We start from the raw sequence: 16,592 nt of genomic DNA, 5'->3' as shown, positions 1-16,592 counted from the left end.
AACTCTTCAGAATACGGATCAAGGTCCAGAGCATCCTGGCTAGAGCCCTGATCACACATCATCCAATTTACATTTATCTGGTTCACTTAAAGATGGTTTAATAGCACATCAACTTATCTCCAATGAAAAGTGAAATAAGCAGTGTATTCATGGCTTGCTGCTGAAACAATGAACTTTTCTCTGGACGATACTGAGAAAATTAAACAACTACGGGCAAAGTAGATTGAAAAACAGAGTGACTATGTTGTGAAAGGTGTCATTGTGAATTTTGTACTACTATTGTTATAAATTAGAAACATATTCTCATACTACAGGTACAGGCCCCTACATATAGATAACATAGGAGACTAGGGAGGGAGGGAGGGAGGGAGGGAGAGAGGGGGGGGGGGGGGGGACTGTAGGTGGTTTGCAGCATATGAATGAAGACCTAGACATAGATGCAGAAGCATGCAACTGTAACCCAAACAGCAGTTTATGTGTAAATTGTCTTTAGGGGTGCAGGGAAGTGAAAAAAAAAAGAGCATTTCGGAGTTTATGTGAAGAGCAATTGGCTGCTACAAACACTATTCAGCTAAAACTCAACGGAATTCTCAAATTAAAACAAATGTAACTATCACAGAGTTTCTAAAATATACAGAATGGTGGGCAGTATACTAAGCAACCACAAAAGTGCGTGTCAAGATATACTTTGTCAACCAAAGATCAATAGTCAACCCTCCTCACAGACAAACATGAAAAGCACCCAAAATCTATGTAATTCAACATTTAAAATGTTTATAAGACCACTAATTTTCCTGTCAATATCAAAGACTGCAAATCTTGGCTGTCATTATACTTACCAAGGGAAGTATGAGAAAATTCAGAATGGATCGTATTCCACAAAATAAAATGAAATTTTGGGGAAGTGTCCATTTCTGATGAGTAATGTGTATCTGAACATGCACCTGGGATCAAATTATTGTGTAAAATAGGTCAAATGTTTTATAGTGAGTAGCGACTTACTGGTCTCATAACACATTTCTTAACCATCTGAGAACAACACAGGAGACACCAAAAGTGAATTATATTATTCAACAATACGAAATGCTGGCAGCAGCAGGACTAATGAGCCAGACAAATGACGGAATGCATTTATATTTAGTGTTTCTTTTTAGCTCCCGATTTTTCATGTTTTCTATGCAGAACATGTATGCTGTATAGCTAAGATTCAACAAATGTAACAACAGTGATCGAGTACAATTACGTACAACACAAATTAAAGTGATACTCTAACATTATGTGTTACTGAAGGTCACCAACTTAACTGCGAAAGTGAAAATTTGTGTGAATGAATAGCTAACGAGGTAAAGCCTACATTCAGTCTGCAGCTAAAATGATGTGGACCTTGACACATACTTTTGAAAGAACAAATGAAAAACATTTAGTTTTAGGAGCATGACAGCTAATTGTAATTGCCAACTTCATTTAAAATAAACAAAAACAGCTTCAATGCATGTACACTCTATGCTCTCGCGAGTAAATCGGGCAACTGAATTACTAGGATTAATTCAAATTGGAAACACTAACTGCACTGACCAGAAGAGAGAGAGAGAAAGTGCAAGGTGGAGCAAAAAGCAGATACCAGCAATATTCAAGTAAACTATTTGGATAAATATTCCACTAATTATATCATTGAAACAAATTATCCGCAGATAAAGGGATCATTACTCTATCCGAATACAAGTAATAATTTGATATTTATTATTTGTAACTTAAGTAATGAGTAATGTAGAATGCCACCACTTTTTATTTGTTTATTTTGCTTACAGACTTCTATAACTAGTATGTGTTCCCATGGTTCAGGATAGTTTCTGTTTGCCCAGAAATTTATTAATAGTTTGTCCTCAAATGTGCCTCAACAGTTTAGCAGGTTAGTTCGAGATTACAAAGCTGAAAATTTTGAATTCAATCCCCCACTAGTCCTTCAATTTTCCGTCGCTTATTGCTTGTTTCACTTGCAAAAATGAGAAAAATGCCAAGGAAAGTTGCACAATGTTTAAGAAAACATGTTGAAATGTAGGTCCTCCTCTAACAGGCTGTGTAACTCAATTCAGAAATGGCAGGAAGGCAACAGCACACCTCAAGCCTAGTAAAACACTGTTGTGTGCAAACCACATTTTTGATTCAGCACAGCTTTACTTGATTCTCACGGCATAACAATTGCAATATGGAAGTGCTTCTTAGGTGGATGGTTTTAGCAGTTATCATTACTGACACGGTCCATGAACTTCCCAGTACTTCCCCACTTCCCCTGCTAACATGCGGATGTAATAAAGCGGAGAACGCAGCCAACAGAAACAATCTACAACACCTTCTGACACAGTAAAAAGATGGGTTACATCAGATGTGTGTGCCTTGTTGACGAACCAATTTATTCTTGTTGCTAGTGACTAACATCAAAGGACTTTACAGTCTCCTAAAACATTTATGGAATGTATCTGGATATCCAAAGTGATCTGAAAGTGTTTTAGGACTAAGTCTGAATCAGGTTTCCTTTAAAAGGTGAAATCTCTTTTCGATCCAACATGCGTCTATGAAGTTAGATAAAACTTCGAGATTTAAAAACTGAAGACGCACTAGGCCTCGGTACACAAAGGGGTTAATAATACTGCACAGGACACTGGCAAATTTTTATCGGGAATGTGTTCAGACAATTGGAAGACATTTTTTGCCTTTCTAAGAAATTGTTACAGGAATGCCTTACCCACATGAATTGCTGTTGTTATTGTTGTGGTCTTCAGTCTTCAGACTGGTTTGATGCAGCTCTCCATGCTACTATCCTGAGCAAGATTTTTCATCTCCCAGTACCTACTGCAGCCTACATCCTTCTGAATCTCCTTAGCATACTCATCTCTTGGTCTCCCTCTATGATTTTTACCCTCCACCCTGCCCTCCAGTACTAAATTGGTGATCCCTTGATGCCTCAGAACATGTCCCACCAACCGATCCCTTCTTCTAGTCAAGTTGTGCCACAAACTCCTCTTCTCTTCTCCCCAATTCTATTCAATACATCCCCATTAGTTATGTGCTCTACCCATCTAATCTTCAGCATTCTTCTGTAGCACCACATTTCGAAAGCTTCTATTCTCTTCTTGTCTAAACTATTTATCGTCCATGTTTCACTTCCATACATGGCTACACTCCATACAAATACTTTCAGAAACGACGTCTTGACATTTAAATCTATACTCGATGTTAACAAATTTCTCTTCTTCAGAAATGCTTTCCTTGACACTGCCAGTCTACATTTTATATCCTCTCTACTTTGACCATCATCAGGTATTTTGCTCCCCAAATAGTAAAACTCCTTTACTACTTTAAGTGTCTCATTTCTAAATCTAACGCCCTCATCATTACCCGATTTAATTCGTCTACATTCCATTATCCTCATTTTCTTTTATTGATGTTCATCTTATACCCTCCTTTCAATACACTGTCCATTCCATTCAACTGCTCTTCCAAGTCCTTTGTTGTCTCTGACAGAATTACAATGTCATCGGCGAATCTCAAAGTTCTTATTTCTTCTCCATGGATTTTAATACCTACTCCGAACTTTTCTTTTCTTTCCTTTACTGCTTGCTCAATATACAGATTGAATAGCATCGGGGAGAGGCTACAACCCTGTCTCACTCCCTTCCCAACCACTGCTTCCCTTTCATGCCCCTCGACTCTTATATCTGGCATCTGGTTTCTGTACAAATTGTAAATAGCCTTTCGCTCCCTGTATTTTACCCTTACCACCTTCAGAATATGAAAGAGAGTATTCCAGTCAACATTGTCAAAAGCTTTCTTTAGGTCTACAATTGCTAGAAACATAGGTTTGCCCTTCCTTAATCTAGCTTCTAAGATAAGTCGTAGGGTCAGTATTGCCTCACATGTTCCAACATTTCTACGGAATCCAAACTGACCTTCTCCGAGGTCGGCTTCTATCAGTTTTTCCATTCGTCTGTAAAGAATTCGCGTTAGTATTTTGCAGCTGTGGCTTATTAAACTGATTGTTCGGTAATTTTCACATCTGTCAACACCTGCTTTCTTTGGGATTGGAATACTTATATTCTTCTTGAAGTCTGAGGGTATTTCACCTGTCTCATACATCTTGCTCACCAGATGGTAGAGGTTTGCTATCCTTTTCCAAGGGAGGTATACAGCAAACTACAGACACATAATAGCCAAAGAAATATCAATGAAATAGCGTCATGGTATTCGAATGATGTTATAACGTCCAATGAAAATTTATCCTGAATGTGATTTGGAAGGTGAAGCTAATGTGGACTCACAATGAATGTATTTGTCAAAAATTACAGCCACGTTGATTTCTTAATTTCTGCTAAAGAAGACTGCCATTTGAAAGTCTTATAATGCTATCCACAAATAAAGGCAATTTAATGAGATATTATTCCCTCAGCATGTACAGACTGTATTTTCTTAAGTGCATCACATCACAATGGTAAATCAAAAATAAAGCTTTCTGATGAGATGTTAAAAAATGAGAAAGAATGGTTACTCAAAAACAATAAGTACATTTGTTTAATAAATTACAAAGAACTGGAGCAGTAAGTCTCATTGGATTTCACATCATTTGTAACAGAACAGATTCGTGTTTTTACTCCTGTAAGTGAATAAACATTTTTATTTATTATTCACAAACAAAGAATAACAAATTTTATCGATATTTATTACCTGTCAATTGAATAAATTTTGTCCAACTTCGTCATGAGGGAAGTGCATGGCGCATGAGCATACTGCAGATGTGCACCCTGCGATCAAGTGAATATGAGTGCATTACATTCATGTGGCTGTGGACAAGAGTTCACTCGGCCATGCACACTCACTGGGTTATGCCATTAAATGAGGCAGCAATGGTTACCCCCCACCAACTGTTGCCAAAGTATGTTAAGTGTATTTGTGTACTCTCTCCCATACCACAGCCGCATTTGGATCATTCTGATGAGCCAAACACCTGCAGGGCTTTATTGTGTGTCATTGGACAATATTTGCATTACAAATAACTTGAGGTGCATTGAATAGGTGTATTGCAGTTTAAATCTTTATCCCCATTTAGTCCTAGAAATTTGGACATATTTTATTTGCACTGCATCTTTATTTTTATTTACTATCATTTTGGCTACTAGTTCGGAATAGTATCATGCATTTATGAGATGGTCAGGGTGAACTCTTAAGTGAAACCCTGTTTCTCAACTGTCAAGTGTTATTAACGTTGGATTTTTTCCTCTATTTGACAAGGTCAATTAAAACATGTATTATCTTCAAACAAACCTGATGGAGAGTTGAGAGTGACAGGCAAATCATTAACTCACAACAGAAAGAGAGTACGACTAAAAATAGAGCCTTATGTGGCTGCTTGTGTTACTACTCTCCATTTCGAAGACTGAACTTGTGTGTTTGTCTTCTGTTACATGGATATTAAGGAAGTCACTGTAGTGCACTGACCCTAATCCACAATGTATCTAGTTTATGGTTTGCTCAAGTGTATTTTATCGAGTCAAAAGCCAGTTGTGAGGTCAAAAATGATTCTTGCCACTTTGTTACTCTTGTGGTGAGGTGAAATTGTTAAAGGTATTGCGACAAAGCTGTGAAGGTCACATTTTGAGTATTTCAAATGCTCTATATGGTACCACTAATGCGAAATTGCTCCGCTTTGCCGTTTCTCAGAAATAGAGGGCGGTCGGGTTTACCCACCTGGTCGGATTTAGCCCGCCTTACCCCCACTACATTGTCTGAGGGAAGCAAAGTTTTTCTCAACCATGGACACGTACTCGGGATACTGGCAAATCGAAGTAGATGAGGTTGATCGCGATAAAACTGCATTCATCATCCCTGAGGGCCTATATGAGTTTAAGGGAATGCAGTTTCGTTATTGTAATGCACCAGCAACTTTTGAACGGATAATGGCACCTCAAGTGGACAATGTGTCTTTGTTATTTAGATGACATTATAGTGTTCTCAGAGACATTTGATGAACATATAAAAAGACTGAGGGCTGTTCTTAAGTGTCTCCAACAATGCACAAACGAAAGTGTGTGGTCAGACCCATAAAAGGCGAGATCTAAAACGGAAATTCCTATTCCTAAAAGTATTCGAGATGTGAGAAGCTTCCTCAGATTATCATCGTGGAAGACATTGTATTAAAACACAGTGCCCCAAGGTCGTTAATTACAGATAGAGGGAAAGTTTTTCAATCGAATCTTGTGACAGAGATAAACAATCAGTGCAACATTAATCATCACGTGACGACTGCTTACCATCCGCAAACTAACGGGCTTACTGAATGCCTTAATAAGACCTTGGCTGACCGCCAACAATACACCACAGGACTTACGCTATTTTTCCTGGTGCATGGGCGTGAGGCGACTACGACAATGGAAACTGTGTTTCTGTTACAGCCTGATGACGTGGACGACAACTACATCGGCCAGGTGTTAACCAGAGCTGACGAACCTCGGCAGTTAGCTCGACTCTGGATGCTGCAGGCTCAAGAAAACAATCGCCGAAGGTATGCCTACCAGCCTGGTGACCTCGTCTGGAACTTCACTCCTGTTCAGAAGGTTGGTCTCTCTGAGAAGCTCCTTAGGCGCTACTTTGGGCCTCGTAAGGTTGTAAGACAGTTGTCTGATGTTACTTATGAAGTTGAAAGTTTCAACCCCGACATAAGATGACTAAAGATCAGAAATACGGTCCATGTCCTTCGAATGAAGCCCTATAAGGATCCTGCAATCCAGGGTAAATTAGAAGCTCCAGTGACAGGCAACAAGCAGAAAGGTGACTAAGAGCATAGCGGCAAAAGAAGTTCAAAGATCACTGCCAGGGCAAGAATTAGTCATCAGGAGTCTGAGTATGCAGGACCGATGACTCGTTCCCGGACTAGGACGTAACACTGAGACACTGTTCTCTTAAGGAGGGAGCAATGTCACAGAAGAAGCAGAGTAGCTCTGTGGTGTAGTGGTTATGATACAAAACTGTTGCATCGGGGGTCATGAGTTCAAAATTCACCTGGACTGTACAATTTTAATTTCTGTATTCTGTTAGAGTACATTCTAGAAGTATCCACAAATGTCAAGGATCATTGTACTGGAATGTTCTGTAGCTGTATATATACTGTGTGTGTCCTGGCCAGAGGCAGTTCGCTCCGCGCTCTTGTAAGTGCAAGTGCTGAATAAACCTTCGGTAAATGAAGTGAGTGTTAAGCATTCATCTAATTATACCTTCTTCTATGTGACAATAATCAGTGCTCTTACTGTTTGTTCAACTGTTCATTTCTAACATGAAAAATTCTTTTACTCCACATCTAGTACTTCCTCACAACTGAAGTCCATTCTAGATGCACTTTGACAGTGAGATTTTTGGATGTTCTGACATGATGTACATTACCCACAAAATGCATCACTTATTTATTTATATTTCAAGTAAACTTGAGGAAGCAGTAATGAAGCCACTTCTCATTTTTATCCTCAGGTTCCTTGTAAACCAATCCACTTATTGAACAATACCATACATTAGCATTACTTGCAAGCAGAAAAAAACCTTCAGAGTTCTACTGACAAGCTGTGATCAAAATTAGGTGAGACAGGACTGAAGAGAAATTGAACACTGTGTATCACCAGTTGCCTGTTTTGATGACAACCAACAGTAGAAAATGAATTATCTGGGATTTTGACAGCAGCACAATATTAATAAAGAAGGTACACATTTACCTGAATTTGGGTGTCAACATGTTCATGAAGTACAACAGTAAATTTACTTGTTCATTTCTCAAATTGTACATGTACTTTTAAATCTAAACTCCGCAAATCAACACAAGGTGTGACGCAGAAGGTATTTTTATTTTATCTTACACTACAGTTTTCTCGTATTTCATTCATGAATGCAGTGTTGGAAGAACAACTGCTTATATGTCACTATAAGATCTCTTATTTTCCTAATTTTATTTCTCCAATATTCACAGGATTGATACTTAAGTGACTGGATATGTGCCAACTTTCTTCTCTTGTTGCCAGTTCAACTTTCTCAGCATTCCATTACAGTCTGTCCCCAGTCAACTAAACCTGTGACCGTTTATGCTGCCCTTCTTTTTATAAGGGACATTCAAAAAGAAATGAGCCAGATGCGTAATTACAGAAACCAGTACCTGTATGTTAGAAGCATTGACCCTTGCTGTTGAGACACGTATCCCACTGTGACAAGGTGGTGAATGGCTGCCTCATAAAATTCCCAAGGCTGTGGTGTTAACCAATTCCGCGCGTACAGTTGGATGTCGCTGTCCACACAAGTACAGGAAAGGCTATGCTGACATTCTTCCTTCTGATTCACTTCCTGCAGCAGGGGACAACAGTGAATGACCAGCATTACTTGCAAACCTTGACCACCCTTTGCCAAGCGATCAAATCAAAACAACCAGGCAATCTCACCCATGGGGTCATTATGCTCCATGACTATGTAAAGTCTCATACGGCCAACACAGTCGTGGCACTCCGGCCAACACAGTCACGGCACTCCTGGATAAATTCAAATGGGAGGTTCTCTGCCACCCTGCATAAAGCCCGGACCTCTCTCCAAGTGATTATGGCATGTTTTGGTCCCCTTAAAAAGGCTCTGAGGGGCAAACAATTCACCTCGGACAGCATCCAGTTGTATGTGCAAACTGATTAAGGTAGCAGCCCTGGGAATTTTATGAGACAGTCATTCACCAGTGGGACAGGTGTCTCAACAACCACAGTCAATACTTCTAACATACAGGCACTGGTTTCTGTAATTATGGCTCTGCCTCATTTCTTTTTGAATGCCCCTTATACAAGCTCGATGTCCCCTGTCAGTCTAACCTAATATGAGTATACTACCAAAGAATGTGAGTCTTCTATTTGCCTTTCCCACAATTGCTCCAAAGCGATTGTTCCACTTTCCCTTTACATGTAGTTACCCCCAAGTATTGGTATGACAAGACTGAATCCAGTTGCAATCCATTTATCTTGTTATCAGAAGCTACTACACTTTTACGTCTTGTGAAGTGCACAGCCTTACATTCACCCATTTTATAGTTAGTTGCCAGTCACTGCATACATTTTGTCCAGATGAAGTAGTTGTTAATATTGCCCACATGGTCAATAACCCTCTAGCTGTGGGTGGTGCACACACTGAAGTCCCATTCTTTCCATACAATTCTGTGAGCCAAGCTTGTAACACGACAGATGTAATTCCTGATCCATGTGTACATTGGAAGACACTATTTTCCAGTAGTATCTTTCTGTTACTCTGGAACACAGGGAGTCACATTTTATGCATTCTCAAGTCCCACCGCTGAAGGCAACATATGTTATTATCTGTTTGATTGATCTGTAGAATATACACGAGGTACTACACAGTCTTAAGCAACAAACTGTTGCTAACAATTTGCAGTAATATTATGAAATTTTATGTCCAAGCAACAATAGAAGTCTATATACATAATTTTTCACTTTAGTGCCCATCAGTCATCTCATTAGAAAAAGCATATTTACACTGTAAATCACATCATAATATATTGCACTACTTCAATTGTACAACTAATGTCATTTTGTCATCAACTAGAGGCGAGTTGAAAATGGACATGACCGCCTGAAACTGCTAATGACAATTAAATAATAGTTGTATCTAAATTATTTCTTCAATTATTATTCAAAACTTGCACAATATCAACAATGGAAAAGATTGTAACAGTTTAATTCAATTGTGCCTGAGCGGTGTTGACAATGAGCCTAAATTCTCAATATGTTGAAATGAACATCATATCCTTGTGCTGAGACTGGTAACACTGAATACAGCAAAACAAGTGATGATTTCATGAGTTTGGAAAGTGACAAGAGCAGTCCTGAGGAAGCCTTCAGCAAGAGCTATGAACAATTGGATGACGAAAATGGACTTTTAAGTTGTCACGTTTGGAATGAATTGGTCTAAGTAATTTTCCTCCTCCTCCTCCTCCAGCTTTTCTTTTACTTCAACCCCAGGAGTAAAAACAAAAACCAATTAACCCCAGGAGTAAAAACAAAAACCAATTAACCCCAGGTGTAAAAACAAAAACCAATTTAGAGTAATATGCTGCATCATTTTGAGAATGTTTAAATGTTTTTTGATATTATGATTTGTACTCTGGTAACAAACCAGTAAGCATGCATACCAGAAACTCCAAATTGTCCAAAAACACAAACTGCAAGTCAAAGATAAGAGTGACTGTTAGTAAAAATGAAACAACAGTTTTCATAGGTGTCTTTTTATTTCAAATTATCACCTGAACAAGCATGGTACTGGTCTGTAGATGGAACTATGGATGTTCTGATTATCCCCCAAGAAATTCATACTGAGAGACAGATTCAGATTGATTGTGAAATACTGACACCTTTCGGTTAATTCTAATTTCAATCAAGGTACACATCCATGTTATTGAATATTTACAAAACAAGTTCAGCTTAGATTTAGATCTGGAATGTAATGTTAGTGGGGATGAAAGTTTATTGTTAACAATATTATGAAAAAGATAGATTGCTACCCACAATACAGCGGAGATTCTGAGTCGCTCATAGGCACAACAAAACAACTGTCAAACAAGTAAGCTCTCAGCCACAAAAGCCTTCATAATGGACACACACACACACACACACACACACATCCCATTCACAGCCTCTAGCTGTCGAATCATCGATGATTCTTCATGTAAGATTTCTTTTGTTTGTACAGATCTCATACATACATCAAAAATGGTTGCCTGCTTAATGTTTCACTATATTTTGTGGCAGATGTTAATTACCCAAACCTGTGACAAATCAAACAGCACTTCTTTCAATATTCTTTACTTCCTTGTTTGGGCCCAGACAAAATAACAATGCACAGTATTAGTCAAAGAATGGTTTAGTACATGGGTTCCTTTGGGAATGAGTTAAAACTTCTTCAAGGTTCTTCTGATAAGTGTTAGTTTGGCATCTACCTTTCTCAACCAAAGAAATCATTCCACTTTTAACTGCTCCAAGCAGGTTTTCCTTATAAGCCCTAAGACAGACAGACAGCCAATACCAATACCAATGACCAATGTAGCCAAAAAAATATTAGTTTTATACCTCCCAATAAATGGCTGAAAGCAAGTGGGAAAATACAGCCGTAATTTTTTCCGAGGGCATGCAGCTTTACTGTATGGTATAAGTAGCATGGAGAGCTGCATCAAACCAGTCTCTGGACTGAAGGCCGCCACAAAAACAACAACAACAACAGCCTCCCAATAAGCAACTATGTTATCTGAAAGCAACCTCAGAGCTAAAAATGTCACCTGCCCAATCATTTGTACATATCTTGAACAGTAACAGAGCTGTCATACTCCCGTGAAATACATATTGTACATTACTTCTATATCTGACAATCTTCACTAACAAATGCATATAGAGTTTTCTGTGTCAGTAAGTAATCTTTTTATCCCATGCCCATCCCAATATTTTGTCATTAAATATTTTGTGTGATAACAGATGATGTAGAACTGCACTAAAGGATTTCCGTAAGTCAAGATACTGGACATTATGGCTTTGAATGTCATGGTCTTGGTGTCATCACGTATTCACAGTTAAATGTGCCCAATGACAGAAATGTTTTAAAGCATTCAGTGTATAACTGTTACAAACAGATGGAAGAAAGGCATTTGGGAAGTGGGGGGTATTTGCAAGGCAGATAGTGCAGAAGAAAGCAGTCCTCTTCCTGCTCAAATTTGGTGCGTCAAAACTGGTATGGGAGCCCATTAATATCCAACGGACACTCCAGAGGGCCATGTGACAGTACATTTGATGTGCAACATGCCTACCCAGTGTAACTGCCTGTTGTGAGAAGTGAGAATTTTCAGTTCATTCTGTCATTGTGCTGTCTAGTCATATGATGGTCAGAATTCTCTCACGCATTCACAGCAAACCCAAGTGATGACTCAACTGGTTTCACTTTTTAGGTGCTAAAAACCATGTTTTATTACTTGTAAATCATCTAGTCGAGTTATAGAAGAGCAGAACAATCCAAAATAATGGAGAACTTGCCACAATAACAATGTGATTATAGTACATCATAAGAGTAAACAGGAAAATGAGCTACACAGTTAGATCAACAAATTAACCATTAGTTTCAAGAAATTACCTGGCAATCAGCACTGCAGTAACATGTAATGTAACACCCAGTACATAAAATTTGTGCTGTGTTGTCACAGAAGGCACAATGAACATCACCATCAATGTGAATCTCCTGTAACAAAGAAAAAACATTAACTCTATCAAGATATAAAAAAAATAATAATAATTTGTTCAAGAGATCACTTTTAGCACGTGATACTTTTAGTTCAATAAATATATGTATTGAACTTCTCTGAGTGAAGAAAATTGGCGCACTATATAAATAATAAATGCTGGCAACCCTGAGACAGGAAGTGGGTGTGAATGAATTTGGCTACGCAAGTGTTTGCCTGCTATGGGACTAAGAGAAATTTTGACTGCAAACAAAGCAGACTGAATTGAACACAATGCTAAAGGCTTACAAATACTGACAAGTAAATGATAAAAAAAAATGTCAACCAGGAGACTGACTAATGACAACACTAACAGGAAACTTTAGGGTCCAGCTGGCACATGATCAGCATGTGATGTGGTCAAATAGATCCCAAGCTCTGAAATCAGGACTGACAAATATGGGCTGAGACTAAAGCGACCACAACCCTGCTGAGATTTGGCAATGATCACACATCTCGCCAAACTTTTTGGGTCGTCAAGAACTAGAGTACAGAGGGTAATGTTGTCAGGATCCCTATGAAAATGTGATAGTTCCTGAAATGTCTGTATTTTGGCCAGAATATAAGAATGTGGGGAATGCAGGAGTAGTGAACTGAGCAAAGTAGGTTAATAGATTCAGGTCACTAGACACAAGAAGCTACTTCCGCAAAGCTTGCCCAAATAGACAGTAAGAGCGGTATGCCAGATTAAATAAACTGTTTTGTTCTACATATCTGAAAACAAATCTTATAGATGACAAGGGAAACTAAACAACAAAGGTGAAAATTTAATAGTAGAAGATGTGACATAATAGACTCTACAAAACAAAACTATTCAGAACTGTATTTCTGAAAATATGAGAAAATACAAAAAAAAATTGTAAAGGAAACAACTGGGGAGGGGGAAAAAAGAAACGAAAGCATATGGAAAATAAGACAAATACTTCTGTGCCAACATTATGAAAAGGATAGCTGCTACTCACCATGTAGTAGAGTTGCTGAGTCACAGATCACAGGAGGGATGGAGGGGGGAGGGGTAAGATGAAGACTATTGCTATCGAGAAGTGAGCTTTTGGAAAACAAGGCATTTGCCGAAAATAGACAAAAACACACACACACACACACACACACACACACACACACACACACACACACACAACACACAAAGTCTCTGGCAGCTGAAGTCAGACCAGTGTGCATATGTTGTTTTCGACAAAGGCCTTGTTGGCCGAAAACACACTTTCCAACACTTCTTGTTGTGCCTATTTGCAACTTAACATCTCCGATACATGGTGAGTAGCAACTATCCTTTTCATAATATTGTTCCATTCCATCCTGGATTTTCAATTGTTTAAATACTTACGACACATATACATCACATTGCTTCTGTACTTCAAGACATGAATCAGAAACACAAATGAAAATAATAACATTTTGAAAGTAATACCATATGAGGTATATAAACACATTCAGATGAGGTATATAAACACATTTAAGGTATGTAGATGTGGAAGGTACCTGGAGATGGTGTGTGTAATTAAAAATGCTGAAAGTTGGGGACAAAGTAATACAAAAGGAACTTGCAAAATTATTCACAGAATGAATGCAAAGAAAAATAGATCACCAAATTTGAATAATTTCTGCAAATATTCTACTTCACAAGAAGAGTCATACAAGATATAAAGAAATCTATAGCTACCCGCTTCATCTCCATAATCTATTCACTAAAACCAACTGCACTGAGGTACATTCGGTATTACTTCAACAGTCACAAGCCAACTATAGAAGCAGATAGAACACAGTAAGCCATTTGCAATAATGAAGTGTTGAGTACAAATTACCACTTTGTCTGGGATTCATGGTTTTTCAGAAAGGTTTTGACTACTTCAACATAATTTGTACACGGCACATTCATAAAGGAAGTTTCTCACTTGTCCTGCACCTAGCAAATCATATATTGCACAAAGCAATTGCATGCATGTGATAAGGAGAGTAATTCATCATTAAGGAAAAAGGTATTCATAGCACAAAAGTGTAGAATCAGAATAATAGCTAGAGCCCAGCCAAGATCATCTCGCAGACATTTATTTAATGAACTAGGGATATTACAGTAGCTTCACAATATAAGCCAAAAGCAATAGCAATATGCATAGCTTCAACACTAGGAAAGAAAGGCTGATCTTCACTACTTTGGGTTAAATCAAACTTGGCTACAAAATCTTTGGCCATTTACCAAGTAGCATTGAAAGTCCAACAGGTAGATAACCAACACTTAAAAACAAACTGAAAGAGTTTCTGAATGACAACCCCTTCTACTAAAGAGATAAATTTTTAGATATAAGTTAGTAATCTTAGAACTTTCTTTTTAAAAAAAAATTATTGCATGTAAAGAAACCTTTTGTTAAACTGACACATACCACATCATTACAAAGTGTCACATTGATGGAACAAGTATTAATCTAATCTGACATGGCACAATGAATAAGGTTACGAAACTTCCCAAGGTCTCATAATAGCTTCACAGAAGCGACTGAAAACAGAAGCTCCTATTCCAGCTCCCATCATGTGCGTAAAGTTTTTGAAAAGAGAGCTCAAATTGAAATTCACTGTCAGCTGTGCCAGGTCTATGGACCAAACATCATAAGCAAGCAGATGGTGTATTGCTGGTGCAGAGACTTCTCAGGAGGTCAGCAAATTATTATGGTTATGAGCGCATTGGGAGGCCATCCACAATTACAGTGGAGCTGGTGCGGTAATGCAGCATGGAGAATCATCACTTTACAATCATCGAACTTAGCACCTGGTTCCCATAGATATGCCATTCCTTGTTGCATAAAACTGATACAGAGCACCTGTTCTAAAACTTGCGGGCCAGGCAGGTGCCAAAGCAACTGACTTCAGAACACAAAGCACATGGAGTCATCTTTGACTTTTCTGCAGCAGTATCATAACAATTGCATTGAGATTCTGAATCAGACCATCACACATGATGAGACGTGGTTTGCATACAACACCAAAAACCAAGCAGCAATCAATGAATTGGCAACTCTGACCTTGCCTGCAGCACTAAATCCAAGCAGACTGTCTCAGAGCAGATGTGCTGTGTCCAGTGCTCTGGGACACACGAAGAGTTCTCCTTACCAAATTCCTGGCATGACCAGAGGCGAGACAGTGAGCACTAAGCATTACTGTGAAACACTGCGGAAATTGTGATGGGCCGTTCAGAACAAGTTATGTGCAATGTTGTTGTTCGTCTGCACAATAATGCTCTGCCAGGCATAGCTATACGGACAACTGAGTTCCTGCAAACATTTGACTCAGAAGTAGTTTGATCATCCACTCCCTGCAATTTACGTCTGTTCCGGAACCTCAAGAAATTCCAGTCGGGTCAGAGTTAGTATTATCCGACTAACTGAGAGACAGAAATGGTTGTAACACACTGGTTACAATATCAAGCACCAGACATCTATGACACAGGTATATAGAAGCTGATCCCATAGTATGACAAGTGTCTGGATTCTCCAGTGGTGAATACATTGATAAATAGCTCCACACTTCCTGTATCTGTTCTAGTACATCTTTGATTTAATCTTGAACTTTAGGGATGCACCTCGTACTAGCAAGCCTTAAACAAGGCACTGATTTAACCTATGTTCTAGTTATGTCACATAAGAAGTAGAGTGGTGGAGCAAGGCAGAGTGGCAAGGTATAGTGTACTATGTGTCGCACCAGTCAATAGAGTCATTCTGCTGCATACACTTCAGGGTGCATAAGTGAATGACAGTTTTCCAACCCTATAAATTGTTTTACCGAGAATTAGAAACAAACAGTGGCCCAATGTCAACTTCCCTAGCACTGCTAGATGCCAGAGTAGATCCTAGCTGGAGCATGTGATGTGGAGCAGAGACAGAAAGCATACTGCACCACTGTGAAGTACTCACCACCTCTCACTGTGCAGATTGCATCAAACAGCTGTGTTCTTATTTCATGCAACTACAGTACAGGGTGATTCAAAAAGAATACCACAACTTTAAAAATGTGTATTTAATGAAAGAAACATAATATAACCTTCTGTTATACATCATCACAAAGATGTATTTAAAAAGGTTTTTTTTTCACTCAAAAACAAGTTCAGAGATGTTCAATATGGCCCTCTCCAGACACTCGAGCAATATCAACCCGATACTCCAACTCGTTCCACACTCTCTGTAGCGTATCAGGTGTAACAGTTTGGATAGCTGCTGTTATTTCTCGTTTCAAATCATCAATGGTGGCTGGG

The 16,592-nt window shown here is 38.7% G+C and overlaps 1 protein-coding gene across 1 annotated transcript in view; it reads right to left on the bottom strand.

Annotated features, from left to right (window-relative positions):
- Window positions 1–16,592, bottom strand: part of LOC126293152 (uncharacterized) — a 456,474-nt gene that overhangs the window by 4,886 nt on the left and 434,996 nt on the right. The window contains exon 8 of the mRNA XM_049986289.1: window positions 12,190–12,294. Within this exon, the coding sequence (XP_049842246.1) occupies window positions 12,190–12,294 (105 nt within the window). The remainder of the gene's footprint in view (window positions 1–12,189; window positions 12,295–16,592) is intronic.

This window comes from Schistocerca gregaria, chromosome 1, assembly GCF_023897955.1.
Source record: "Schistocerca gregaria isolate iqSchGreg1 chromosome 1, iqSchGreg1.2, whole genome shotgun sequence".
NCBI lineage: Eukaryota > Metazoa > Arthropoda > Insecta > Orthoptera > Acrididae > Schistocerca > Schistocerca gregaria.
Note: the sequence above shows the minus strand (reverse complement) of the source record. Positions and strands in the feature narration are given on the sequence as shown.